Source organism: Rhineura floridana, chromosome 8 (genome assembly GCF_030035675.1).
Source record: "Rhineura floridana isolate rRhiFlo1 chromosome 8, rRhiFlo1.hap2, whole genome shotgun sequence".
NCBI lineage: Eukaryota > Metazoa > Chordata > Lepidosauria > Squamata > Rhineuridae > Rhineura > Rhineura floridana.
In genome coordinates, this window is record NC_084487.1 from 58,644,420 (window position 1) to 58,658,295 (window position 13,876).

A 13,876-nucleotide genomic window follows, 5' to 3' on the forward strand; every position below is an offset into this window, starting at 1 on the left:
AGTCGAAGGTTTGGCTTACCGACTCCACAGCCCTGGTATCGGGATTCATTTATCATAATTAGTGAAAAGGAAAATCCTTTTGGTAACTAGACAAAACGTTGCAGTGTTTTAATTTGTGGACAATTGAGTCAAATGACTCAGCCTTGAGCTCTTTGGATGGCCTTAAGCAAGTGATTTTCAGTTGTTCAAATGCCTAATGAGAATATTAACTGATCACCCTAAGTTTTTTGTCAGGAGGATGCGTGAGATAGTTCCTGAAACACACTGCACACTAAAATTCAAATTGACATAATGAAATAACAGTAAATAATTTTATTAATAATAAAACAATGTTTTTTTACACAATACATGTAACGAGTTAAGGCTTTCCTCTCTTTTTTTACTCACAGACTCAAGTATTCAAAACTTTCTGCTTATTCTCAGAAATGCTGTGAATGATGAATTAGCTGGTGCAGTAAATGATTTTAAAATGCATCCACTTCCTTCAAAAACAAATTGCACTCAGGTACAATACTAGTTTTTGCATTCAGATTTCTTTCAGAAGTTGTGATATGAGGGTGTTTAAGCACCAAGAAATTTCTCAGGAATAGAGCTTCCTGTACCACCCTCCCACATACTAGGAATCCCACTGCCATTGGTTAGGGTCAAATACCACATGCTCTGTATTCAGAGTAACACTGTGCCAGTTGAGAAAGCAGGAGCCAAAGGTAAGTTTTCTGTTTCTTTCTTCATTGATTAGCAAACTGGATTAAAAAAAACCACAGAACCTACTTTTTAAGGAATGTATCTTAATCTTTTGAGATGAATGATAATTATGATATACTTTGTTATTTGCTTTTTACTTGCCTATTTCTTAGTGCCTTCCTGTGAGAAAAAAGTACATAATTGCCATCAAAATATTTGACAGCTGTTGTAGATGCCAATAAAATTACAGTACGTTCCAATATTTTGCTTATAAAAGTACAGAGACACACAGATTTCACAAGCGGTTTTGATAGACCAGGGAGATTTACAGGTGTGCATAACACACACAGAGAGGCATATAATAATATTTGCATATACGTATCTATGAATGATTTAGTTCTCTTCTTTAAGATGAAGTCTTCAACAGCCAGATATGCTTACAAAATACTGGGCTATTTTCAGAATTACATTTGTGAATAATTTACAGTTTATCAGTGCATTTATATAATAATAATCTGAAAATAGTGATGTGCCATAGTATTCCCTTTTATCAGCTAGGTTCATACTCTTACTCTTCTAGTAAAACAAGACAATGTGGTTCAGTGGGTAGTGTGATGGATTTGGATCTAGAAGACCTGGTTTAAGATTTCTCTCCAGTCCTGTGTTCAAGACACAATGTCTCAGTTTCAGCTTTCCTTTGTACATTAGATAATCAGGGATTTACTGCAGCTCTTTCTGAGAAAGTTAACAAAAAGCAACCAATTTGCAAATTAAAAGTTCTAGAAAATATAAGTAGTAGTAGAAATAATAGTACAAGCTACAATATGAATGAATAAACATCAACATATATTTTGGAATGGTAACAGAGAAAAAAGAACTAAATTTGACTACCTTTATACTATTTATGCAAAAAAATTGCAAAATATGTTTGTCAAGCCATTAAGAGGTATACTGTACTTTATCAACACGATAAAAGTATATCTATAAGGTAGTACTTTAGACAAAACCATAACATTGTAAATAAATGCTGAAAAGGGCAATACAATTAACACTTGGTTAAGGGCAAAGAAACTCAGCCAGCTATAGGTTATGTCTACTAGGTAGTTAAAAAAAGAGAGAGAAAAATGAGTGCCTTGTGCTGTTCACCATTCCCATCGGAATTTCATGCCTCCATGCATAAACCTGCTTTACAAAGGCCTTCTTTCAAGAGGCTTAATATCAGTTTGTTTGAGTCTAGGCAACCTCAAAAAAGAAAGTGTTTCATGAATTTCTAATACCATACATTGTGTGCTGCTCTTTAAGCACAACTTATAAATGTATAAAAAGTCATGTGTTAAATTCTCAATTTTAATACAGTAGTTCTGTATACATATTTACACTTTTTACTGTATAAGTACCCTCTACTTCTATGTGAATAATGGTGCAATGAAGATTGAAAATTGTATTTTTATGGGGTTATTTAAAATTTGGTATGGATTACATTAAAATGAGGAGAGAAGACTGTTAATGTTCAGACCACATGGCTCCAATCCAACTAAAGCTACTAACAAACCCCACTGATTTCAATTGGACTTAAGGGTGACTAACTTCAGTTGGACTGTAGCCAGCATTTTAAATAAAATTTGAAACCAATGTTCTAAATCTGCTTTAGATTTCAAGAAAATTATTGTAAACATTATAACGACAATTTAGCCCAATCCAGCATGTGACAGATAGGGTGCAGAGGCTCTGAGTCCAAAATCCAATTTCATGAGCTGGATTCACATTGCCACCAGGACCTGCATTCAGCCCATTGGAGCAAAGTGCACATGAAGCTGGAGTTCTTGTGCAGTACAGAAATTAGGCAGCTCACCTCTAGCCCAGAATTCAGTTGCCTGATCCCACACTTATGGACAGATTACTCCTATTTGAGCTATATGGGGTTTTTTGTTTCATCCCATAACCAAATTGTGTATGTCTAGATATATGTACTGCAATCCCATGTCGGGAATCACTGACGCTATGGGATAACAGCCCTTACCAGGAATGGCCACCACACTAAAAAGAGTGTAAAATATTGGAAGGAGAGGGAGGGAGGAAGAGCAACCATACAGTATCCTCCAAATTCCAGCAACAATGTGAAGATTGCTGGATCTGGGGGATCACTGTCACTACTCTATCCAGCCTACTCTGTGTGATCATCGCAGTATGGGTTTCAGCCACTCCCACAAAATGGGATACCCTCGCTATAGGCTGCAACTGACACATTGCTAGAGCACAACTATGCACCTAATTCCCATTGACCACAAAGAAAGAAGCAATATGATTACAATCAGTACTCCTTAACCACAGAGCCAAAGTTTATCATTTTTATAGTATAGTTGTAAATGTTACCCTTATACAACCAGTTGTAGTAGTCTGTGTATTGTTTCCTTGACAAACAATTCAAATTATGTATGTTAAAAGCAGAACATCTAAACAGAAGTAGTATCATTTGGAAAGAGATACCATGTGTAGCAAAAATAAGGAAAAAATCCCTATGAAGTGTTGCCCTTTCAGTTTTCATCTCAGCAAAGGTGATTATATGTACACAGAATGTATAAACTCCTTTGCCCATGAAATTTCTAGCTAACATTGTTTAATATAGCATGTATAATATTTCAGGAGATATTTGTAATTAATTTTTAATCATCATCTATCTGCGTTTTTCCTGTAGATATACAGTGAAGAATGAATGCCTTCGCAAATATTTTCACTCAGTTTGTTATCTTTGACGCAATTTTGGCTGCTCCTACAGTGAGACCTGTAACTTATTACTCTGAAACCTATGATGCTGCTTTGGAAGATCTGGACAACCTATATGATTATGATGAAAATCTGTCTGTTGATCAGGCACAGGTAATTCAAAATTGTGGGGTTTTTTGCATTTATATATAGCATTATACAACTTATAACAGTCATAGTAAGAGCAGTGGGGAGAAATATACAGGTTACACTGGTATGTCCTCTTACTTTCTGTTGCCCTTAATGGACTCAACATACAATTCAGATCACAGTCAATAATTTGTATGTTTCCACTGGGCTCTTATGCTAGGTACAGATCAGAGGATCTCACTTGGGAATCACTGTGTCATGGTCTGTTAAAATGGAATCAAGCTAACATCCTTTCCCTTAGCTGTTACTACCACAGTTTGTTGGCATCACCTAATCTGTTGATATAACATCAGTGTAACGATATCATATGTTTTGACAGCACACAAACAATCAGTGGCCAGCCCCATCTTATGATCTTGTCGATCGTTTGGGATAGAGCCAGTAGGAGCTGATTTTACATTGGGGTGGTCTAACAAAATCAGAATTGTTTATATGTTTAAAACTATTTTGAAATTGTGTTCAGGTGAGAAAGTGTTAATAGAATACTAGTAAGTGCAGATGAGGTATGACTGGCAGGTGGGAAGGGTATGTGAGTGAGACTTCTGAGGGATGTTTTAAAGAGAAAACTCCTTGGGGTTTGACAGTTAGAGTTAGATAAGATTAGGAATCAAGGGGGAAGGATTTCATTGGAATTAGTGGGGTAGGATAGGTAGATAGGATAGGGACAATATTAACATATTCATTTACTATCACATTTAACATCTTGTATATAATAAAGTTTATTTGTTTGATTCAAAATCCCATATGTCATCTTGGTTAAGAGTGCTACCAAACTAAGGTCCTATTCTGTACCTATACCAATTTTATAGACAGATTACACCACTGGTCACCTTTTGAGGAAAAGGTGGTGGGGCTGAAGCTTGTGGTTCAGAGGGCATATCTGAGTCAGGCTGAGGCAGACTTCCTGGGGGGTTCCCAATCCAGGCATGTGGGAATCAGGAAGTAGTAAACCCAGAGACACAGGAACATCACAGGCGGTCACACCAGATGCCGCACCTGCAAACGTTTGGGGCTGATAACACTGCTTCTTTTCCAGTCAGGGCATATCTTATAAATTCCTGCTGAAATCACATAACTTTTCAAACCACAATTGTTGTGGTTTATTTTTGTCCTGCTTTTGTTGTGCTATAACCCCTTCGGACATCAATAACGTGGTAGAATTGGAGAAGCATCGCAGAACAAACTAAAGCAGAATAAATCCAGTGCTAATGCACTATTGTTGTATCAATAACATGTTGCAGAACACATTCACAGTAAAAGACCAGCCTGGAGGAACCCTAAAATAGTATAACAAAACAGAGGAATAATATTCTTGATATGAAATTAGAGTCATAGAATTGGAGGGGGGCTTGTAGGCCCATTTGACAAAGTGCCCTACAATATTCTGATTAGCAAGCTAGCTGAATGTGAGCTGGATGGAACAACTATCATGTGGATCCACAATTGGCTACAGAATCATACTCAAAGAGAGCTTATCAATGGGTCCTTCTCAAACTGGGGGGAAGTAATGAGTAGGGTACCACAGGGCTTGGTCCTGGGCCCAGTGCTATTCCACATTTTTATTAATGACTTGGATGAGGAGGTGCAGGGAATGCTTATTAAATTTATTTATTATTTAATTTATATCCCGCCCTTCCTCCCAGCAGGAGCCCAGGGCGGCAAACAAAAGCAGTAAAAACACTTTGAAGCATCATAAAAACAGACCTTAAAATACATTAAAACAGAACAACTTTAAAAAGCTTTAAATAAAAAGAGTTTAAAAAACCATATTGTTTAGGGGGAAAAAAGGTTTTTTTAAAAATGTATTAAAAGCAATTCCAGCACAGACACAGTCTGGGATAGGTCTGTGTCTGTGTTGGAATTGCTTTTAATATGTTTTTTGCAGATGATACAAAATTGGGAGGGATAGCTAATACCGTGGAAGACAGAAATAAAATTCAGAGGGATAGGCATTGGTGTGAAAACAACAGAATGAAATTTAACAGGGATAAGTGCAAAGTTCTACACCTAGGAAAAAGAAACCAAATGCACAGTTATAAGAGGGGGGATACTTGGCTCAGCAATACTATATGTGAGAAGGATCTTGGAATTGTTGTTAATCACAAGTTGAATACGAGCCAACAGTGTGATGTGGGTGCAAAAAAAGGCAAATAGTATTTTGGGCTGCATTAACAGAAGTATAATTTCCAAATCATGTGAAGTATTGGTTCCCCTCTATTTGGCACTGATTCAGCTTCATCTTGAGTACTGTATCCAGTTCTGAAAACAAGACTTTAAGAAGGATGCAGATAAGCTGGAATGGGTTCAGAGGAGGGCAACGAGGATGATCAGGAGACAGGAAACAAAGCCATATGAGAAGAGACTGAAAGAACTGGGAGTGTTTAGCCTTGAGAAGAAAAGACTGAAGGGAGATATGATAGCACTCTTCAAGTACTTGAAAGGTTGTCACACAGAGGAGGGCCAGGATCTCTTCTCGATCATCCCAGAGTGCAGGACATGGAATAATGGGCTCAAGTTACAGGAAGCCAGATTTCAACTGAACTTCAAAACTTCCCAACTGTTAGAGCAGTACAACAATGGAACCAATGACCTAGGGAGGTGGTGGGCTTTGCAACACTAGAGGCCTTCAAGAGGCAGTTGGACAGGTATGCTTTAATTTGGATCCCTACATGGAGCAAGGGGCTGGACATGATGGTCTTATAAGTCCCTTCCAACTCTATGATTCTATGATCTAAGTTCATTTCCCTGCTTGATGCACAAATAGGAGTTACCACAGGTATAAGTAGAAGTTATGCCCTTGGTAAAATTATGGTATGGCTCTATTTGAATAAATGCAACAGTTTACATGACTCAAAGATCTAATACAGGGCAGGGGAACCTCAGGCCTCCAGACCTCTGTATCCAGTCCTCAGGGCTCTGCATGAGTCTTGCCTTCTCCCCTCAGCCCTGTTGTGCACCCTGCTTGAGTGCTTTTGCCTGCTGGAATGTGTTCTTGAACTGTGATAATGCCTCATGCTTGCCTAGATGGATGGTGGATGCAGAGATGTGTGGGTATGTGTAGAAACCTCTGGCTTTTGATGGCTGGAATGTAGCCTACTGTACAGAGGTAGGACTCACATCCATTACACTTTCATCTCTGGCCCCACCCACCACTGGCATGCAGCCCCTGGAAGGTTGCTGAAGGAGGTTCCCCATTCCTGATCTAGTAAGGATATAGGCTGATATAAACAATTGTGGTGAGTGGTCCTGCATTTCAATTCTTACTTCATTATATGTCACAAGTTTTCCAGAGGGCTTCAAATCATGGAATCCAGTCAGTGTTACTCTTTTCTGGAAGGAAAATCATGGAACATTCTTGCAACAGCAAATTCTGGGTGATACAAGAAAGAAGGCAAATATGATACTCTTGGTATTAAGAAGTGATGGATGAGTTCTCCCAGCCCACCTCATAATTTATTTCATTGAGAATTCCTGGGGGAGGGGAGAACTATGGATCTTTTAGAGCCTTTTCTGAGAATGACTGGAAAAACTAAGGGAAGCTTACCCAAAACCATCTTTGCCAATACTTCCACCCTACAAAGCAAAAATATCCACAAGACAGAGAGAAATGGTAGCAGTATGGGACTGCTGAAGAGAGGTGAACCCTTGCTAGCCTCATCATTAATGCCTGAATGTTTCAGAGCACGCTCAGGAGCATCATTTCCTGAGATATGAGATTTGTCGTTTCCTCCATCTCTTAGTCCAATGCATTGAATTAGGAAGCATAAGAAAGAACAACTATAATGCACTCTAGCAGGAAATAGTCAGGCCTTAAGGTTTACAAGGTGGTAAGGCTGACATACCTTCTCTTGGCACCAGCAATCCCTTTCCACTACCAGTTTCTTCCTGCCTTAACAAGGGCTTGCCCTTTGAAAGAAGACAATTGGCAGGGAGGACTGGCTGATGGCAACGGCAACACAAACTGAGCCTGGAGAATGCTTTAGCTCAGCTCTTATAGGTTACTTAATTTCTGAAACTTCCACAATTCTGAATTTTAGTATTTTATACAATTTGACAGTGCCCTTAACATTTTGCTGCATTATGTTCTTTTTGCTTGTGTGGTTGTTATTTCATTTAAATATATATATAATCAACTGAATGACATTCAGGTTTTAGTATATAAATATAGTACTAACACTATATTTAAGAAATAAAAACAGAAATGTAGATAACATTTATTTTTAACAAAGAAGAAATCTACCCATCCAAGATACCTTCACTTTCGGTCAGTAGTTTGTTTCAATTTATTTACTTAGGGATCTATGTTATCCTTAACCAATTTCTTTATAACTTTATAATTATCTAAAGTTACCCTTCACTCTTTGCAGGATGGATGTAATAAAAACGTAATAAATAAATTTCTCAATTCCTCGTGTAAGAGAAAGCAAATTATGCTTGATCTAGCTATGTGAAGCAACTGGTTCAAGTATGTTAACCCCTATGAATGTGTTCCCTGAAATAAGTACAGGAGGGACTTTTTAGGGAAAAATATTGTTTTTTCAAGTTCTGAGTTGGGCTAGAAAGAGGATCTTACCAATCAGATGGGCTGTGGAGAGGGCTTATAAATTATATAAAAAGGATGTCTTACCTAAGTTTTAGTGGATTTCTTGCATCAAAAGAGGGCTGGACTAGACGACCATGGAGGTACCTTCCAACTTTATGATTCCATAATTTTATCTGAGCTGTGAATAGAGACCAGGACTGGGATAAAAAAAATAGATGCAATTTTGAGAGGTAGTTGAAAGCTTTGTAATGCATCTGAATGTTATAGGCTATCTAAACAAAATTATATTCTGGTCATTATTAACCTTAGCAGCAACTCTACTTTCAAAAAGTTTCTTTGTGTAAAGTTAAGCAACTAGAATCCAATTTCTGAAGAGGAACAATATCTGACAGTTTAAGAACATATAGGAACAAAGGAACAGCCTGCTAGATCAGGCCAATGACCCATCTAATTCAGCATCCTGTTCTCACAGTGGCCCACCAGTGGCCCATGGGAAACCTGCAAGCAGAACCTGAGTGGAAACAGCACTCTCCCCTCCTGCAGTTTCCAGCAACTGGTATTTGGAAGTATACCGCCTCCGCCTATGGAGGTAGAGCGTAGCCATCATGGGTAGTAGCCACTGATGGCTTTTTTCTCCATGAATTTGTCGAATACTGTTTTAAAGTCATCCAAACTGGTGTTCATCACTGCCTCTTGTGGGAGTGAATCCCATAGTAACTGTGAGCTGTGTGAAGAAGGACTTTCTTTTGTCTGTCCTGAATCTTCCAACATTCAGCTTCATTGGATGTCTACAAGTTCTAGTGTTGTGAGACAGGAAGAAAAGCTTTTGTCTATCCACTTTCTCCATGCTATGTATAATTTTATACACTTCTATCATGTCACCTTTGTCTTACCTTTTCACTAAACTGAAAAGGCCCAAATGCTGCAACCTTTTCTCATAGGGGAGTCACTCCATCCCATTGATCATTTTGGTTGTCCTTTTCTGAACCTTTTCCAGCTCTACAATATCCTTTTTGAGGTGAGGCGAACAGAATAGTATACAGTATTGCAAATGCAACCACACTATAGATTTATATAGCAGCGTTATGATATTAGTAGTTTTATTTTCAATACCTTTCCTAATGATCCCTAGCATGAATTTGCCTTTTTTACAGCTGCTGCACACTGGGTCAACATCTTCATCGAGCTATCCACTATGACCCCAAGGTCTGAACTGCTAGTTCAGACTCCATGAGCATATATGTGAAATTTATGTGAAATTTAAGAGTTTTTGCTCCAATATGCATAACTTTACATTTGTTTACAGTGAATTGCATTTGCCATTTTATGGCCCCTTCACTCAGTTTGGAGAGGTCCTTTGAGGGCAATATACTTTTTATGTGGGACAGCTTAGAGATAAAAGTCTGGCTATATTACACAAGACATCTAGGAAAATAAAATAAGATTCTAAAAGAATATGAATGTTTGTTTTCTTCATAATGTGAGGAAATTGTTTTTCTTTGTGTGGTTTTTACTCAAGATAGAAGTCTAGGATTTTTGTCATCGTGTAATTGGGAGGTCTTTTTCCTACACCGGAATTCTTTTTACAAATTCATACAAATTAAATAAATCTAAAAATGTATTCATGCCAGTAATGTTGTGTAAATGCTCTGTATTATGGATCTTCTCAAACTGTATATGTTGCAGCCATGTCCTCCAGATGCTAAGTAAAGTGTACAGCTTGTGCAGATTTGCAACTGTAGGATGATGACTTCAGCTTCTAACATCTCCCTTTGCACATGCTGTTTCTATTATCAATGTGATCCCTCCAGCAAGGAAGATAGCAGGTCTAAAGTCTGGGTATACTTTAATTGTCCTATTGCAATAGTTAAGAATAACACTGGAAATTTACTCTTGTGTAGAATTGTTGGCTTTCATTTCTTCTTTAGCTTCCAAGTTCTAGGAACTTTAATCTTTTGAAAGATTTCATCTGGGGATGGGGGTTATTGTTCAGGAGAAAAATAAGGAACAGAAAGATGTCATTCAAGTAGATAATTTATGTTTCTGCTTCCAAGCAGAGACAACAGGAAAAAGAAAATGTCAAAAGAAAGCAAACATAAGAACGAGGAAGAGATGGTGAGGTCCAGCAGGAGAAAGAGACTAGGAAGGGAGTGAAATATGAGGAGTAGTCCATACTCATTTTTAATTTTGAGCTGAGCTTCAAAATGTTCTCAGAATTACAAAATATAGTGCTTTTTTATAAATATTTATCTTTGAGATTAGCACATTAGTCTTATTTTGGAAATGTACCCATGTTTCACTGTGGCAGTTAAAAGATTCCAATACCTATAAAAATCTGAAAGTGGACACATTTTTACTGCCTCTCATTCAAAGCTTGAAACATGACAGCTACCATTATAGCATTCCAGTGAATTACATGTCTGAAAATAGAGGGGTGTGGGAATTCCTTTTCACATGCTTGAACCAGTCCAAATAGTGGAGGAGGGATTTGTAATATTAGTCAGGAATGTAAGTCTGAAAAAAAGACAAGCCATATATGACATAATAGAATGGTGAAAGATTTCTTCCTTCATACTCTTCAACAATAGGTGTGAGGGCGTGGTGTTTACATTTGCAACTACCAATATTTATAGGATACAGGTTTCAATTATTGATAGATGTATTGTTGTGATTTGTGTACTAAACCTCAACCCATGTGTATATATTCTCATCATAGTATCTCTCCTGTTTATTTATTTAATGATGCAGATCTCACTCTGAGCGGCTGCCCAGTTTGCAGGCTAGCTAAAATTAACCGCTGTTGCTGCTTCTGCGCAAATGCGCTTTTTTGCATCTGCGCAGTAGAAGTTGCAGGGGGGGGCAACACCACACCATTGCTCTGATAGGTTCCTTTTACCCGGGCTTTCCCCGGAGATTTGCGCACATGCGCAACAGTGGAAATACGTGATTGGCTGAGAATGAGGGAAGGGATATGGGGAACTGCCCAAGAACCGCCCATCAAATGCCCACAGCTGTAAAGTCCGTGGTATTGCATCTGAGCGCCTGAAGGTACAGCAGATGATTCCCGGTTTAAAGAAGCAAATCGCATGATTTGCGGTATTGCAGGAGCGGATTTAACTGCGTGAAAATGCGCAAAAGCGCACGGCATCATATGGACGACTGAAAAATAATGAAAACACAAAGCGATCATGTCACACATTTTACAGTCGTCTGGATGAGCCCTGAGAGACCTTAGGCCAGTCACTCACTCTCAGCCTAACCTACCTCACAGGGCTGATGTCAGGATAAACTGGGGAAGGGGAGAACCTTAAGCTCCTTGAAGGAAAACTAAAGCTAACATAATTGGTACATAACAAACAGAAACTTAGCAGCCGAAGCCCCTCTCCCAAATATTGTGTTTGCAATCATATATTATCCAAGAGTAGGCCTCATTGAATACAGTAGGGCTTGCTTCTGAGTAAACATGCATAAGTTATGAAGGCAAGATAGCAAACAAAAAGTAAATGAGGAGACTCATTCCTAGGGATACTGCAGGATAAGCCAGCATCCCCTCTCACTAGGCAATGTAGAGGGGAAGAGAGAGGAGGACTGCCTGATACACACCATAATCCTCCCTCCCTTCCTCACCCATCCAAAACCACTCAAGACAGTCCATCCCACCCTGCTGTTTCTACTACTACTGCCCAGCCATGCAAGGGAAAGAAGGAGGGAGAAGTGAAGATGGAGAAAAGATTCCATCTGACCAGTCATCTCACAGCATCACAAAGAAGAGAAAGGCCCTGGGGAAAAAGCGGCCTCTGCCTCCATTACTGGCTTTCCTGAACAGGGGCAAACAGCATTTGGTGGGAAGTGCAGGCCTCCTAGCAGTTCTTAGACCTCCTGAAAAGCACAGACTTGGAACAGCCAGGCTGGGCTAACTCACTTCACATAAATTGAAAGAGGGAGCTCAAGATTTACCCATTCCACCCATCTGTGGCTGACCCTGGCCACATGCAAAGCCCAGGTATCATTATGTTGGAGCAGCCGCTGCTATTGCTGCTGCTTTTCAAAAACAAACCATGCACCACCAGCATGAAACTCACAGACTACAGTTTGGGAACCTCTGATCATTATTGTGTAAATCAGGCACCTACTTTCCATGGTTGAACAACTGCTGAAGGTTTATATTTGAGGAAGGAGAATTAGGATTCAGACCATGGTGGGGAAGATAGGTGTGCAGAAATCAAAGGAGCCTCATGTAAGGACTGGCTTTCTGCCTTCACAAAGTAGGTTCCTACTTTTTCTCCATCTGTTAGGGCTGAGAGAAGATCAGAGCAAGATGAGAGTAGAAAGGGCAAAATCCTTCCTTTCAACCAGCTCAGGTCTAACTCAGATTCAGCAAAGCAGATATGTTTATAGCTCTTCTAGCAGCCTCATTTGTTTTGCCATTAGAGCTGATGTGAAAGAGAAAATCATGTCGCAGTGAGCCACTTGATTTGGGCCTCGGTGAAGATCTTTTAATCAGATTATTTCCATATGTTTTATACATTATAATGAATTTATAAAATCATTTAAAGCTGAGTATTCAATAATATTACTCAGGATTGTTCCAAAAATCTAATATTATAACATTAGCTTCATATGCTTGTTTTTATAAGATGTAAATGTAAGATCCTCCGTGGCGCAGAGAGATCCTCCGTGGTGCAGAGTGGTAAGCGGCGGTAACGCAGCCGAAGCTCTGCTCACGGCTGGAGTTTGATTCCAATGAAAGGAGGAAGTCGAATCTCCAGTAAAAGGGGTTGAGGTCCACTCAGCCTTCCATCCATCTGTGGTCGGTAAAATGAGTACCCGGAATATGCTGGGGGGTAAAGAAAGGCCGGGGACGGAACTGGCAATCCCACCCCATATATATGGTCTGCCTAGTAAATGTCGCAAGACATCACCCTAAGAGTCGGAAATGACTCTCACTACAAGGGCAGGGACACCTTTACCTTTTAAAAATGTAAATGTACTTCCTTCAAGTCGATTCCAACTTATGGCGACCCTATGAATAGGGATTTCATGAGGCTGAGAGGCAGTGTATGGCCCAAGGTCACCCAGTGAGCTTCATGGCTATGAGGGGATTTGAACCCTGGTCTCTCAGGTCATAGTCCAACACCTTAACCACTACACAGCTCCAAATAAATATTTGGGCTTCTATTGCTAAAGGCAATGGTAAAAAACTGATTGCCAAAGGAAGAAAAAGGGCCTTCCATGCCCGTCAGCCACAGAGACCAATATGCAATAAGCTTATACTTCCTTTATAGAGTGTCATGTAAACAAGTGCATGTGTTTGCCCTGAAGAACTTGCATACTTGTTAGGTATTACATTTACTTTTCTGAGGGTTTCAGGACCTTTGGTGGCATGGGGATTTTGCCAGGGTAAGCCAATAGGTACTTAACAGAAACCACTCAGGAAACTATTTTAAAGTGTAGTTCCTTTTCACCACAGAAAACAGAATAGCAGCCTCCTTTGGAAGAAACTGTAAAATATCTGCTTAGTTCAGGAAACCTATTTAAATGGAAAGTGTATAAAATGGACATTAAAAAATAAATTTTAATGTCTTTAATACTTCATTTTTCCAGTTATACCATTCACAGTTTGCAACTGAGCCTTGAATGAACATTATATATACTACTGATCTGAATATTCCCATGCTTATGCTTATATAATCAAAACCACACCGCTTGTGCACAAAAGGGAGGGAGGTAAGCCCA

The 13,876-nt window shown here is 39.1% G+C and overlaps 1 protein-coding gene across 1 annotated transcript in view; it reads left to right on the forward strand.

The window, feature by feature from the left end:
* Positions 1–627: 627 nt before the first annotated feature.
* EPYC (epiphycan) overlaps positions 628–13,876 on the forward strand; it is a 51,782-nt gene continuing 38,533 nt past the window's right edge. The window contains exons 1-2 of the mRNA XM_061637785.1: positions 628–707; positions 3,380–3,561. Coding sequence (XP_061493769.1) covers positions 3,394–3,561 — 168 coding nt within the window. The 5' untranslated portion in view covers positions 628–707; positions 3,380–3,393. The remainder of the gene's footprint in view (positions 708–3,379; positions 3,562–13,876) is intronic.